This window comes from Monodon monoceros, unplaced genomic scaffold, assembly GCF_005190385.1.
Source record: "Monodon monoceros isolate NGI ecotype Baffin Bay Population unplaced genomic scaffold, NGI_Narwhal_1 Super_Scaffold_11, whole genome shotgun sequence".
Taxonomy (NCBI): Eukaryota; Metazoa; Chordata; class Mammalia; order Artiodactyla; family Monodontidae; genus Monodon; species Monodon monoceros.
In genome coordinates, this window is record NW_021703767.1 from 120,414,568 (window position 1) to 120,431,258 (window position 16,691).

The window sequence follows — 16,691 nt, forward strand, 5'->3', positions numbered from 1 at the left end:
AGATTTGTATCCTAAAATTTTGATACTTTGGCATCGAGTGATAAGCTAGTGAAGTTATTCAAAGTTGGACTTTTGAAAATTATATTTCTATTGTATTTCTTTTAGCTTTGTTCTAAATTGTTCTTGGTGGTATTTAGACATTAGAGAATATTCGATATTTATGCTACTACTTTAGTTTTTTTTAATAAAAATTAATTGACTCATTTGTTATGTTTTCTTTATGTGTTTTTACTACAGAAAGAACAAGGAGGGCTTTTAAGGGCATTGATCCCAGCCTCCCTGAGTCTGTTACCTTATTTATAGTATGTGTACCTTTGGTATTATTAGGTAATTAAATAGAAAAATGTGCCTAGCTGAGGGTCTAGTATATAGCAGGTATTCAAATGATATGATTTAATAAAGAAGAAACATGGGGAAGTATAGCTTCTTCTATACAGTCATGATCTAAACATCACTAGCCATCTTAGTGTCACATAAGTAGGATACTTAGAAAAAATAATTACCTATATAATGCTGCTTTTAAAAACCCCAATTTTAAAGTAACTGAAAATAATTTAAGAATAGTTATGTATTTTAGGTAGCTAATTTTGTATCCTTTGTCATACTATTGACACATAATTTGTAACATTGTTATGCCTTTATTATTGAGTGTCCTATGTACCCCAGTACTCAACCTACCCCACCAGCTTCTATGTTTTTTGTCTTAAATTTAATTCAAAATACCAAGTTATTAGAATTGCTTACCTCTGAATGCATGTATGTTCAGTTGGCTCTTTTTTCTCCCTGCTCTTTGTTCAAGTTAAGCATGCAACTCATTTTACAACTGCTCTTTGTAATTATCCAGGCATTAATTCTGCTCTAATATATGACAAATTTGTCCAAAAAAATGGCATTTTTAAATGGCTGTATCAGAAGTAATTATTGAAAAAAATGTTTTGGGGGACTGGAAACATTAAAATTTGGGGGATTGTTTTGGCTAGAGATAATTATTTTGTACCTACATACAAAATACAATACCATACAAATACAATGAATAGAGCAATAAATAACTACAATAAATAGAGTATCTAAACCAATGAAAAAACCTCTAAATGCCACTTTAAATAAATGGTTAAGTGATACGTATTTCTTTTCACAGGTCTGAATGGACAGATGAATTAAACACATACAGAGTGGAAGCAGCTTGGAAATTGTCACAGTGGGATTTGGTAGAAAACTATTTGGCAGCAGGTAAAATTACTTCTTAAAATATAAGCAGTTTTAATATGCCATAAATATTTAGACTTAAGTAGCTAAGCAACTTTCGTAATTAATCTCTCAGCTTGTTTTATGATTGCCTTGTTTAAGTTCAAAGTGGAATGAAACTATCTGTTCCGGATTTCTGTTGACCATTTTATCAAATGAAATAAAGCTTGTTCTGGAATCCAGCTATCATGGCATGCCTTGACTCTTCATTTGTTTTTCAGATGGGAAATCTACAACATGGAGTGTCAGACTGGGACAGTTATTATTATCAGCTAAAAAAAAAGATATCACAGCTTTTTATGACACATTGAAACTAGTGAGAGCAGAACAAATTGTGCCTCTTTCAGCTGCAAGCTTTGAAAGAGGCTCTTACCAACGAGGATATGAATATATTGTGAGGTATTTTGAGGTTTCCATTTTTATATTCCTGGTCTGTAGGTGTCATATGACAGGCTTGGAATTTTGTGCTCGCTAAATAAGTGATAGTGTGTTTGGTGTTACGCAGAGCTCACAAAATGGCTCTTTTCATTTTTTTACCTCACAATCACCCTATCTATAGTTTTTTAAAATGTCCTAACATACATCCTTTTAATTAGAAAGGCAAATATGAGACTTCTAAAAAATAGCAAAAATATCTTACATTTGTCTTGTTGTGATGTCAGAGTTTATTTTCTATATAACCTAAATAACTAGACGTCTACTCTGCCTGGCACATTGGTACTCAGTACTTGTTGGTTCCCTTTCCTTTTTCTCTTTGAGAAATGCATTTGACATTTCCCACTCCCCCCTCAAATGTAGGTACTACATTACTCACAAGTAATATTAATATTACTCACAAGTAATATTAATTTTTAGAGGTAAGGAAGAAAATGATGGAAAACATTTTAGGTCTGTTAATTTACCTGAAGAAAAGAATAAAACATATATTGTAATTGAACAACAGTAAATTAAAAAGAAAAATACGCTATTTTTTAAATTATATTTTGTATCAGCCCCTTTGGTAACAGCTTAATGAAACCAGAGATTGGACCACTGGGATTAATTCAGTTATGTAGCTACTCAACTGCATGCTTGAACACTGGGTTGTAGGCATGGGAAAAAGTTAATTTGAATGTATCACAAATGTTTCCATCAGCCTTAGGAAAAAAAAAAATTAAAATTGCATTCATTTCACAATTTTTTACTGGCATCTACTATGCCAGGTCCTCTTACAATAGCACCAGCAATATATACAAATATTTACATTGATTTATATTTTCTTTTATCTTTATACAGGTGGTAAAGTCTGGCTTTCATACATTTGAATTTAGTTTTATATACCCTTCTCCAATTTAATTAGAGGGGTCTAGGGATCATAACAAAGCACTAACTATTCAAATCAACATAAATTAGTGTTTATACCCAATTTGAAAAGTTTTAAATGTTACTGTTTATATACCAAGAATATATATTGGTTAAAGTTCTTCCAAAGAAAACTGCACATTTCATATTCTTTATGGTTAATTTAAAGTACGTGCTTTATATGTCAGATTAATATGGCTGACTATTATAACATATTAACATAGGCTCTATGTGTCTTCAGATTGCACATGTTGTGTGAGTTGGAGCATAGCGTCAAACCAGTTTTTCACCAGTCTCCAGGTGACAGTACTCAAGAAGATTCACTAAATTGGGTAGCTCGACTAGAAATGACCCAGAATTCCTACAGAGCAAAGGAGCCCATACTGGCTCTCCGGAGAGCTTTATTAAGCCTCAACAAAAGGTTTTACACACTTTTTTTTTGCATGTCAGTTATTGTGAATTCAGTGTTATATTTGCATATTACTTGGGAGTATTTATCTTTCCTAATTTTCTCTCTGAATCTGTATTTTTCTATTGTCAGTTGTCAAGTCTACACTGTATAGTTAAAATGAGCCTAGAACTTAAAAATTACTTTTATGTGCAATATATCATGTTTTTAATGTTGAAAACGTATCTGGGGGAGGTACAGATATAAGTCAATAGTAAGGTCTTCATAGGCTTGTAATTGATAACAATGGAGAACTCTTAAGAAAATTAAAATTAGTTTTTTAACATAAATATTCTTTGATTCCTTTGAAAAGATATATTGAGAAGGTTCCATGTTAGGAAGAGATATTTTAATTAAGCTGTTGAATATACTTAAAAATGCTCTTTCCCCCCGCCCATTTTGTCACATTCCTTTAGACCAGATTACAAAGACATGGTTGGAGAATGCTGGCTACAGAGTGCCAGAGTAGCTCGAAAGGCTGGTCACCACCAGACAGCCTACAATGCTCTCCTTAATGCTGGAGAATCACGACTTGCTGAACTGTATGTGGAAAGGGCAAAGTGGCTGTGGTCCAAGGTAATGGCCAAGGGGACGTCATTGTACGTACTTCCATCATAGGTACTTCCTACAAAGGCATGACAGAGATTAGATCCCTAATCTAAATTCAGAACCTTCTTTTTCTGTCACCTTTCTGCATCATTTATCTACTATCATCTGGAAGAAACTTCCTTCTATCCTGAAGTCCCCAATTTCAAGACTGAAAGTGCAGTTCTCTCTGTTTTCATCTGTCTTCCATTTTTTTCTTGAGGGAAATGACCAATTTTTCCTTTTTTTTTTACTATATATATATATATACACACATATATATATACATGAGTGCACTCAAGAAATGTTTAGGTGAACATAACACTGTCCTTATTACATTCTTGGCAGATAATTAGTTTTGTGTAGACTTGCCACTGTTGCTGTAAAGATCCATTTCTAATCTAGCCTGTCAGAAAGGGCTTAGCTTCAGAACAAACGTCCTCAGCAATCCTCAGATTAAAGCTACAGTTATAAGAAGGGGGCTTTAAAATACACAAACTCCTTGAAAAGCTCATGCCACAGATTTAAAGGACTCTTACTTTCATATCTCCTCATGCTTGCCACCAGTCTAGAATTAGTAGTAGGCATAGCATGTTCTGAAATTGACGGTTAGCAACTATAGTTGGTGCCATTTGTGATTAAACCAACTTTTATGGTGGCTAAGAAAGGACAGGGGAGGAGATGTTTCCTGGATGGGAGATGAAAGTAATAATTCAGCCCGCATTAGTCAGGTCATTTTCAGAGCTAGTGCTAGAACATGTATGTATTGTAATACCTTAAATTCAGTATGCTCAAAATGCAATTCATCATGTAAAATTCACTGCCTGTTTCTCCTCCCATATTCCTTATTTTTCTGAGTAGGACTCTATCACATCCTCTCATTTATGACAGTAATCCTGGGCATCATCTTGAACTTCTTCCTCTCCCTCACTTTCCACATCAAGTTGGAGACTAAACTGACCTTAGAAATATCTTTTGAATCCTCTCCCTCTTATTTATCTTTGCTGCTTTCCTTCATGCCCTTAGCATTTACACCCTCTGGCAATATTAAGTTTTTTTTGAGGTCTCACCATTTCTTGGTGTTCATTACTGCAGTCTGTCATCTTTCTAAAATGTACACTGAATCATGTCACTCCCCCAGTTAAAATCCTTCAAAGTATTCTTCATGGCTTTAGGATTAAGTCAGAACTTTAGAAAGTACACAAGGCCCTTTCTCATCGAGTCTCAGCCTACCTCTTCAGGTTCAGTTGTCACAAACCCTTTAGTATTCACAAACCCTTTGGTCTTCACAAACCCTTTATCTCACAACCCTTTAATCTTCAGCTAAAACCAGACTACTTGCCTTTTTCTCAACTAAAATTGAGACACTCTTCTACCAAGAGTGTCCTTCACTGAATTCTTTGCCAGGAAAATTTCTACTCATTTTTTAAGACCTAACTTAGATTTTCCTTACGTGATTACTTTGCCTGACCACTGCTCAACTCCATTTTCCTATATCTTCAGGTAGATTTAGCAGACTGTCTTCTCTTTCCTACATAATATGCATGTATATTCTTCTGTTAATAACACTTAGCACATTGTGTTGTTGTTTTATAGTTTATTTCCTCACTTGGCTACGACCTTTTTTTTTTTTTTTCGGTACGCGGGCCTCTCACTGTTGTGGCCTCTCCCATTGCGGAGCACAGGCTCCAGACGCACAGGCTCAGCGGCCATGGCTCACGGGCCCAGCCGCTCCGCGGCATGTGGGATCCTCCCGGACCGGGGCACGAACCCGCGTCCACTGCATCGGCAGATGGACTCTAACCACTGTGCCACCAGGGAAGCCCATACTGTGAACTTTTTTAAGCTAGAGATTTTGACATATTTATGTTTGATTATCCCTAATCACCTACATATATCTTCAGTTCCCTGCACTTTGACTGACTGTAAAAAACAAGTGAATGAATGAATACAGGAGTTCTATATGAAATGAAGCAATGATTCCTGTTTAGGATTTTACTTTCATAGGAGGAAAATGAGAGATGAGCATGAAATTACAAATAGATTTATACATAAAATACCTTATGAACTTTAAATTCTAACAATTTTATTTGCTTTTCAGAAAATGGAAATATGGTCTTAAATTAAAAGGCTTGTTGTTGCCTTTTTTCTTTCAGGGTGATGTTCACCAGGCACTAATTGTTCTTCAGAAGGGTGTTGAGTTATGTTTTCCTGAAAATAAAACCCCAACTGAAAGTAAGAACATGTTAATCCATGGACGAGCTATGCTACTAGTGGGCCGTTTTATGGAAGAAACAGCTAACTTTGAAAGCAATGCAGTTATGAAAAAATATAAGGTAAGTGAATGTATAATGCAATTTCAGTTAGAAACTCACTTTTTTTGTTGTTTTTGAGAATAGATAAAATTATTTTAAGGTCCATATGGGAAGAGCACATGTATAAAAATAGCCAGGAAGCTTTTTTGACTTTTTAGTGAATATATAACATAAGTATAGTTGGAGGAATTATCACAAAATATAGTCATGAAACCGCCACCCATATCAAGAAGTAGAATGTTCTTAATGCTCTAGAACTCACCCTTTCATCCTCCTTCCCAAAGTTAACCACAGTCTGGCCTGAAAATTTTTGAACAAACACAGTATATACTTTCCTTACTACGTATTAAGCCTTACATAGATGGTGTTAGAAAAGAGATACTTCTCAGTAACCCATGGGTCAAGGAAAAAATTGCAATGGAAATTGAAAAATACTTTGAACTGAATGATAATAAAAATATGACATAGCAAAACTTGGATTTAGCTAAAGCCATTCTTACAGGGAATTTGAAGTATTATTTACATATGTTAGAAGAAAATAAAGGCTCAAAATTAATAAGCTAAGAATCCATCTCAAGGAGTTAGAAAAGGAACTGAAAAAAAATTAAAAACATGGAATATAGAAGATACAAAATAATAAAATAAGAGTGGATGGCTAGAATTGTGAAGCAGACTAACCTGGAAAAAGGAGTTAGACAAAAAGTTCTAGATCTAGACTGCATTAGAATCACCACTGAGTCTTTGACTGAATACCACGATACACATGCATAACTCAAAACTATGAGGCCCCGCTGGAAACAGCTGCTAAGGAAAGAACAATCATGGGGGAACTATAAGAACAACAATTTCCAGAAGGCAAATAGGCCTACTGATAGAAATCAACAATGTCAATCTTTTGGATTATAGAGCAGAAAAGAGTGGAGTGACAAGTGTATTTTAGAGGGGCAAACTGAGAATAACCAGGATGTGTTTCAAGACTTATTATAAAGGTATAGAAATTAAGATGATGTTGTGTTCATGTAAGGCTAGGCAAATAACCAGTAGAACAGAAGAGAGAACCCAGAAACAGATTCTAAGTGGTATTGTAGAGTTGAGAGAATGATCTTTTCCGTAAACATTGTTGTGTTATTTGGATAGCTTATGGGAGGAGAAGTCAAACTTGATCCCTTCTTTACAACATAAACAAAAATAAACTTCAGGTAGATTGTAGATCTAAATGTGAAAGGCAAAATAATAAAGGTCCCAAAATAGAATATAGGAGAGTATCTTCAAACCTAGAGGTAGCTCAGGACATCTTAAACAGATCAAAAACAATAACTATAAAAGAAACGATTAATAAATTTGACTAACTTAAAATTATGAATTTCTGTTCATCAAAAGATACCATTGAGAATGTAAAGGCAAGAAAGACGGGAGGTGGGTAGGGGGGAATAGATGAAGAGGATTAAGAGGTTTAAACTTTTAATTATATAATAAATAAGTCATGGAGACATACAGCATAAAGAATATGGTCAATAATATTGTAATAACTTAGTATGGGGACAGGTGGTTACTAGACTTATCATGGTGATCATTTTATAGTGTATGCAAATGTCAAATCATTATGTAGTACACCTGAAACTAACATATTGTACATCAGCTTTTATTTTTTACTTAAAAAATAAAAATATATATTTATTAATAAATATTTTTTAAAAGAATGTAAAGGTAAGCAATAGATTACAAGATATTTGCAATACATAAATGGTGAGGCTTATATCCAGAATATAATAAGAACTCTTAAAAGTCAATAAGAAAAATACAGACAACTCAATTTTAAAATTGAATAGAAGACTTAACAGAAGGATATATATAAATGACCCAAAAAAAGAAAATATCTTCACTGTAGTAGACAGGAATAGATGCAAATTTAAAAAGTATTATGATGAAACTAATACAATATTATAAATCAACTGCCATTCAGTTTAAAGGAAAGTATTATGAGCTAACACTATATACCTACAAGAATGGTTAAAATTTAAAAGATTGATATTTTCAAGTGTTAGCAAGGCTATAGAGCATTTAGACGCTCATACAGTGCTGCTGGAAGTATAAGTTATTACAATCATTTTGGAAAACAGTTTGGTGTTTTCTCCTAAAGGTGATAATACTGTGACAGCCACTTTATCAATGCTCAACACGTCTCCATAGAACATGTACAAAAATGTTTATACCAACGTTATTTGTAGATTTTAAACTGGAAGTAGAAATGTCGATCAATTATAGAATGGATAAACGAATTATAACATATCCCTATAATGGAATACTGTATGTATAGCAATGAAGACCAACAAACCAAAGTTACATCCAACAACTTGAATGGTTCTCCCAAACTTAATGTTGAAGGAAAAAAGTCATATGAAAAAATCATACATGTAGTATGATTCCATTTATATAAAGTTCAGAAATGAGCAAAACAAAATTATTGTATCAGAAATGGAGATAGTGGTTGTTTTTAGTCCATATGCACTGCTATAACAAACATACCATATACTGGGTGGCTTAAGCAACATTTATTTCTCACAGTTCTGGAGGCTGAGAAGTCCAGAATTAAGGTGCTAGCAGATTCAGTCTGGTGAGGCCCTGCTTACATAGACAGCCATCTTCTCCTTATGACCTCACATGGCAGAAGAGGCAAGGGAGGGCCCTGGGGCCTCTTTTATAAGGGCACTAATCTTATTCATGAGGGTTCCACACTTGTGACCTAATCACCTCCCAAAGGCCCCACCTCCACATACCATCACATTGGGGATTAGGCTTCAACATATGAATTGGGCGAGGGGGGAGGGGGGACAACACACAAATATTTAATCTGTAGTAGTGGTTATTTGGGAGGAGAACAAAGGGAGTAGTGTTTGGGAGGGCAAAAGGGGAGGCTCGTGTTTCTGGAGTTCTTATATAAGTGTGATCGCTTTGTGATAATTGAGCAAGCTTTGCATATAAGATTTATCTTTCTGTATGTAGATTTTATTTTCTAAAATAAAATTTTAACTTAAACCAGGAAGGAAGGAGAGAGGGAGGGAGGAAGAAAGGAAAGGAAGGGAGATAGAAAGATGATGAAACCAGATTGAAAATATCTTTTTAGAAGCAATCTTAATTAGCATTTTCCTTCATTCCATTTGCTTCTCCTTTGACTAGATGAGAAAAGCACACTGGGAGCCTCGTCCCTGTGGCCCGTTTTAGGCACATGAATCCAGCATCTGTTCCATATATCTAATCATGTCATTCTGTCCTCTATCCACAAGCAGGTTTGTATCTGTAAGGTTTTAGGAGTAGATTTGGAGGAAACTTACAATCTCATTTTAAGGTTCCTGGTCTAAACTGTGTTCTCAAATTTGCTTGAATTAAGAGTCGAGCTGTATTTAAAAAATTTTTTTTACTCAGCTGTTCTATGTATTTTCCATCACATTTCAAGTAATATAATTAAAAATTAATAAACCACACACAATATACAAATATAAAGGAAAGGGAGAGGAAATGACAAAGGCGACTGAGTAGGAGTGGCCAGAAAGGTAGGAGAAAACTTGGAACATTGTGGCCTCACAGAAGCAAAAGGAAGAAAGTGATTCAAAGAAGAAATGGCATGGACAACAGAAACATGCTGAAGAGAGGTCACTCACGTGAGATCAGAATTGGAAAGTATGTCTGTTTAAGTTGCTACTTTAGTGGAGTGGTGTCTACTGAACCAAAAAGAAATAGTTTGAGGAATGACAGTGAGTTGGAGAATTCTTTTCAAAAGCCTGATTATGAAGGAGTTGAGAGAGAGGGCAATAACTTGTAGATCTTAGAGAAAAATGATATGTGATTTCTTTTTTAAACCATATTTGAATGCCTTTAAAGTCCTGTCCTCTTCAGAGATTTGATATTCTTCTTTCTCTGAGGTTTTTTTTTAAAACAATAAAAATATACCTGTACACACATACATGAAATACCTTAATCCATCTGAAAATTATTTTGATGTATCATGTAAAGTGGCAATGTAAGTGGAGTGTTTTTCCCTATATAGCAAATTAGCATGACATGTTGATCAGCGGGCAACCCACCAGAACCCACCAGCTATCCTGAGAAAACCTTTGTAAGAAAGTAGCTATTCCTTATTTACACCAGAGTCAGTCTGCCTTTGACTTTGCTCTGCCTAGATGTCGGTCTCATACTTTTGATCCCTAATTATCTATTTATACTTTACTTCCCAGCATAGTGGGGGGTTTTATTAAGTGGATATTCTCTGTTATCTTTTACAGGATGTGACCTTGTTCCTGCCAGAGTGGGAGGATGGGCATTTCTACCTTGCCAAGTACTATGACAAATTGATGCCCATGGTCACAGACAACAAAATGGAAAAGCAGGGTGATCTCATTCGGTATATAGTCCTTCACTTTGGAAGGTGAGAGTGAGAACTGCATGTTTGCTGATTAAATATATCAAGGTGACTCTGTTGATGTTGAACTATTATCACAGATCTTAGCATATGTAGGATGTTTTCTGCTTTATGATTATCACCTTAGATAAGATATAAATTTTTTCTTTGTACAATTTTTTCCTTCCCTTTAAATAATAACTATTTTAATGGAATAAGTAATATATGCATTTTTTTTTTAATTCAGTAGTACCAAGAATATACAATGAAAATTAAGTGTCCTTCCCATTCTGGACCCTCATCCTCTGAGTCCCCTTCCCTAGAATTCCAGAAGACCCTAAATCTAGTACATTTAATGGTTTTATTTAATTGCTGTGGAATGTTTCCTTCCAGCCCATTCTCTAAGAAGTAGTATATATAAAAATGGTTTTGACATTAGACTTGTAGAAAGAGCTTATTGCTTAAACTAGGTAACAGGTGAAATGTAACTTAATTTCGTATATTAGTGTATTATAGTCAAATAGTGTATTGTCTCATGCCTACTGTTTATATTATCACAAGTTATTAATTCCTAAGAAGTAATAATAACGTTCCACTTATTTTCTTGTCATACTCGTGGACCATTGCTTTACTGATGAATAACTTACTTCATACTAATAAATTTATTTAAAGTTGCCTATTATCAGGTATTTTGACTTCTCAGTTCAATATTTTCAGGAATCAAAGCAATATATTTTTGTTCATCAGCAGTGTTAGGATTGCAAGATTTGGCCAAGCCTTTCTTCCCAAAATGGAATTCAATTTTTGTTTGCTTGTTTGTTTTTTTGTTGTTTGTTTGTTTTTTGGCCGTGCCATATGGCTTGTGGGATCTCAATTCCCCAACCAGGGATTGAACGTGGGCCACGGCAGTGAAAGTCCGGAATCCTAACCTGTAGGCCACCAGGGAACTCCCTGGAATTCAAGTTTTATAAAATCCAAACCTAATTTAATTTATTATTGATTATTAATGACTTGTTATTGAGGAAGAATTCCTGGCATATTGGCATTTTGAAATGGAAGCATAAGCAGAGGACAGTTATTAAATTCATTTTTCTTTTCTAAAATGAATAATACCTCTCATTTGCTCTTTAGTCTTGACATATATGCATTGGTATACAGAATTTATTTAATACATTTCTTCTAAAACGAGTTATTTGGAGTCCTTGATATGCATAAAACTATTAGGTATAGTGTGAGATTTTTAAAAGTACAGTTTAAGAAAGTAAGACTATTTTAGAATATATTTTATCCATAGTAGTTAAAATAAAACATATGGATGCTTAAAGGAGTAAATAAGCTCAGCTATCGATGCTTTTCCTCTGAGTCATTGAATTACTGTGTTATTGCTAATTAAGCATTAGTGTTTGCCCTCAAGGAGCTACAGTCCAACTGGGTAGAGAAACCTTAGCACACAAAATATTTAAATAATGGTACATAGTAGAATGTGATCAAATATCAAAATAAGTGGTACAAATATTAGAAATATCTTTTTGATATTAGCAAGATACCAAAAATGAACCAAACAAGTCCAGGAGTCATGGATTTGGGGCAAATCTGAAGTCAAAACTCAAACCACTGGCTTCATGATATCAAAAGTATCTCTTTGCACTGCATTGCCAGAGAAGTTTGGTAGGCCTTGTGAAGGAGGTAGGATTTAAAAGGTAATTAAATTCAAAAAAGAGAGGACCTTACAGGCATATCTCATTTTATTGAGCTTCACAGATGCTGTGTTTTTTACAAATTGAAGTTTTGTGGCAACCCTGTGTTGAGCAAGTCTATCAGTTCCATTTTTCCAACAGCATTTATTCACTTCAGGTCTCTGTATACTCACATTTTGGTAATTCTTGCAATATTTCAAACTTTTTCATTATTATTGTGTTTGTTATGGTGATCTGTGGTCAGTGATCTTTGCTGTTAACTATTGTAATTGTTCTGGGGCACCATGAACTGCACCCATACAAGACAGCGAACTTATTCCATAAATGCTGTGTGTGTTCTGACTGCTCCACCAACTGGCCATTCCACCATCTCTTTTCTTCTCCTTGGGCCTCCCTATTCCCTGAGACAACAATATTGAAGTTAAGCCAATCAATAACCCTACAATGGTCTCTAAGTGTTCAAAGGATGTGTTGAAAGGAAGAGTCACACATCTCTCACTTTAAATCAGAAGCTAGAGATGATTAAGCTTAGTGAGGAAGCCATGTCAAAAGCTGAGACAGGCAAAAAGCTAGGCCTCTTGTGCCAAAGAGTTAGCCAAGTTATGAATGCAAAGGAAAAGTTCTTGAAGGAAATTAAAAGTGCTACTCCAGGGCTTCCCTGGTGGCGCAGTGGTTGAGAGTCTGCCTGCCGATGCAGGGGACGCGGGTTCGTGCCCCGGTCCGGGAGGATCCCACATGCCATGGAGCAGCTGGGCCCATGAGCCATGGCCACTGAGCCTGCGCATCCAGAGCCTGTGCTCCGCAACGGGAGAGGCCACAGCAGTGAGAGGCCCGCGTACCACAAAAAAAAAAAAAAAAAAGTGCCACTCCAGTTAACACATGAATAATAAGAAAGTGAAACAGCTTTATTGCTGATATGGAGAAAATTTTAGTAGTTTACAGAGATCAAATTGGACACCATATTTCCAAAGCCTAATCCAGAGCAAGGCCCTAACTTGCCTCAATTCTAAGAAGGCTGAAAGAGGTGAGAAAGCTGCAGAAAAAAAGTCTGAAGCTAGCAGACATTGGTTCATGAGGTTTAGGGAAAGAAACCGTCTCCATAACAGAAAAGTGCAAGGTGAAGCAACAAATGCTGATGTAGAAGCTGCAGCACATTATCCAGAAGATCTAGCTAAGATCATTAATGGTGGCTACACTAAACAACAGAATTTCGATGTAGACAAAACAGCCTTATATTGGAAGAAGATGCCATCTTTCATAGCTAGAGGAGAAGTCAATGCCTGGCTTCAAAGCTTCAAAGGACAGGCTGACTCTCTTATTAGGGCCTAATGCAGCTAGTGACTTACTACTCTGAAAATCCTAGAGCCCTAAGATTTATGCTAAGTCTATTTTGCCTGTGCTCTGTAAATGGAACCACAAAGCCTGGATGACACCACATCTGTTTACAACATGTTTTACTACATATTTTAAGCCCACGGTTGAGACCTACTGCTCAGAAAGAAAGATTCCTTTCAAAATGTCAGTGCTCATTGACAATGCACTTGGTCACCCAAGAACTCTGATAGAGATGTATAGTGAGATTAATGTTGTTTTCATGCCTGCTAACACAGCATCCATTCTGCAGCCCATGAATCAAGGAGCAGTTTCAACTTTCAAGTTTTATTGTTTAAGAAATACATTTTGTGATTGGAGTGATGTCAGCATTATGGCAGAGTGAAAAGCTACCTTTGTCTCACCCCATCAATCTACAACCAGTAAAACATCCACAGTACAGCAAGGGTACTTCCGCTCAATACACCAGCACACCGGAGAATCCACACATTGGTACATCTAAAGGTGGGTGTACTGAAACACATAGAGAAGTTGAAAACAAGGGATCAGCAGAGGTGGTGCCTGCAAAACCCAGCCCTCCAGCCACAGCAACTGAGTCTGCAGCCCCAGAGAACCCAACAGTGGCAGAGGAGGGAGGTACACATGATTCTAGCCTCCTGGCCCCAGCAGCTCCTGTGGCCACGGGTAACTGGGAAACAGTGGCAGTGGGGCCTGAGAACCTGTCCCTCCAGCCACTGAAGCGCCAACAACTCCAGGTCCACTGTGGCAGAGCCCCATGAACCTTACAATACCAGACACAGCAGAGACGCCCATGCAACCTCAGCTCACCTCCCAACTCTCCTCATTCCCCTCCCCCCATGGCAGTGGAGCCTGCAATTCATGGGATCCCAGATGAGATGGCAGAGCCTACCATCTAGATGTACCAAGCAGCAACACCAGTGACAGTAGGAGAAGGAGCTACCATCGACTCCAGAGGCACAAGGTGCGATAATGAGGGCAGGGAGTCACACCTCTAACAGAGGAGGTGGAAGGTGGAAAGGGCCGACTCAAATAGAGCCAGAGGCACCTCAGGTAAAAGAAACCAAAAACCTATGCTATAGTGCCACCTACTGGAAAACAAAAGAAAGGCCTCTAATCTCAAACCTGTCCCTACTTCAGATGTACTGGCAGAGGAACAACTCATCTAGCACCATGAATAACCACAGTGACAGTACCACAAAAAGCAAATGATGATTTTCCAGAAACCAAACTTAAAGATGCAGAATATTGCAATTTGATAGATAATTCAATATAGCTGTCATGAAGAAACCCAGTGAGCTGCAAGAAAACTTAGAAAGGCAGTTCAGTGAGCTCAGGAATAAAATTAATGAACAGAAGGAGTACTTAAACTCTAAAAAAGAACCAAACAGAAATTCTCGAGTTGAAGACCTCAATAAATGAGATGAAGAGTACATTTAAAAGCATTGGAAATAGAGCAGACCATATGGAAGAGAGAATTAGCAAACTTGAAATGGTACAAGTAGGACAGGAAAGAGAAGATATTTTAAAAACGAGGAAATTCTAGAGAGCTATTCAACTCTTTTAGGAAGGGCAACATTAGGGTAATGAGTATCCCCGAAGAGAAGAGAGGGAGAAGGGAGCAAAGCATTTATTTAGATAATAGCTGAGAACTTCCCAAACCTGGAGAAGAAACTGGGTATACAAGTTCATGAAGCTAAGAGAACACCTAATTACCTTCTCTAAGACAGATTGTATTAAAATTGTCAAAAGTCAATGACAAAGAAAGAATTTTAAAGGCAGCTAAGGAAAAAGGGATGGTAACCCACAAAGCTACTTCATTGGGCCATCAGATTTCTCAGCAGAAACTCTACAGACCAGGAGGAAGTGGAGTGACATTCTCAAAATACTGAAAGTCATCACTCAGCAATACTCTATCCAGCAAAGTTATCATTCAGATATGAAGGAGAAATAAAGACTTTCCCAGACAACCAAAAGCCAAGAGAGTTAATCAACATTAGACCTGCCTTACAAGAAATGTTGAAATGAGCTTTTCTACCAGAAACAGAATGGCAAAAAGTACACAAAACTTTGACTAAGGTGATAAGTAGACAGAATCAAAAGTTGCAAGTCTTTATCGCAACAGGTTTTTAAACACTTTGTTATAGCGTAAAGGTTAAAGAGGGAAAATGTTGAAAAAACAAATATAGCTGCTTCAATTCAGTAACAAACTCACAACATAAAATGGGATAATTTGAGACAACAAAAATATAAAAGGGGAAGAGGAAAAGGATGGAACCTATGTAGGTAAATGAAGGTAAGATCCTACCAGCAGAAAAAGGACTATTTTATCTATGAGAGATTTCATACAAACCCCATGGTAACCACAAAACATAAATATAGAGTAGAGACATGAAACATAAAAAAAGAGGAAACTACAAAAAACAGAAAACCTCCAAACCAAAATGGCAGACAGAAACACAAGGAAAAAACAAAACAAAACAAAACAATGGATATATAGAGCAACCAGAAAACAAAAGCTAAACTGGCAGTGCTAAGTCCTCATGTGTCACCTAAAATGTAAATGGATTGAATTCACCAAGCAAAAGACACAAAGTGGTTGGATGGGTTAAAAAAAACAAGACCCAACTATATGCTGCCTCCAGGAGCTCAGCTCTAAAGACAAACATCGGCTGAAAGTGAAGGAATTACCAAGAAAATGGAAATTAACAGCAACACAGTAATGGTAGGGGACTTTAACATCCCACTTGTGTCAGTGAATAGATCATCTGGAGAGAAATTCAAGGAAACAGCAGAACCAGATGGATTTGATAGATCTATACAGAACATTACATTCAAATGCAGCAGAATACATATTCTTCTCAAGTGCACGTGGAACTTTCTAAAGAACAAATCTCAATAAATTTAAAAAGATTGAAATCATATCAAGCATCTTTCCCAATCACAATGGTATGAAACTAGAAGTCAACTACAAGAAGAAAGGTAGAAAAATGACAAGTATATGGAGACTGAAAAGCATGCTACTGAAGAGCTATTGGGTCAACAAAGAAATCAAAGAAGAAATTAAAAATTACCTGAAGACAAATGAAAATGAAAATATGACATACCAAAAAAATCTATGGGATGCAGCAAAAGCGGTACTAAGAGGGAACTTTATAGCAATACAGGCCTACCTCAAGAAACAAGAAAAATCTCAAACAATCTAACCTTACACCTAAAGGAAATAGAAAAAGAAGAACAAATGATGCCCAAAGTCCATAGAAGGAAGGAAATAATAACAATCAGAGTGGAAATAAATGAAATAGAGACTAGAA

The 16,691-nt window shown here is 36.2% G+C and overlaps 1 protein-coding gene across 2 annotated transcripts in view; it reads left to right on the forward strand.

The window, feature by feature from the left end:
- Positions 1-16,691, forward strand: part of ATR (ATR serine/threonine kinase) — a 103,126-nt gene that overhangs the window by 63,758 nt on the left and 22,677 nt on the right. For both annotated transcript variants that reach the window (XR_003792307.1, XM_029214126.1), the window contains exons 31-36: positions 1,139-1,230; positions 1,467-1,644; positions 2,828-3,007; positions 3,451-3,610; positions 5,776-5,955; positions 10,215-10,357. Coding sequence is in view for 1 of the 2 variants with exons in the window: in XM_029214126.1 (XP_029069959.1) it covers positions 1,139-1,230; positions 1,467-1,644; positions 2,828-3,007; positions 3,451-3,610; positions 5,776-5,955; positions 10,215-10,357 (933 nt within the window). In the remaining variant the exon portion in view is untranslated. The remainder of the gene's footprint in view (positions 1-1,138; positions 1,231-1,466; positions 1,645-2,827; positions 3,008-3,450; positions 3,611-5,775; positions 5,956-10,214; positions 10,358-16,691) is intronic.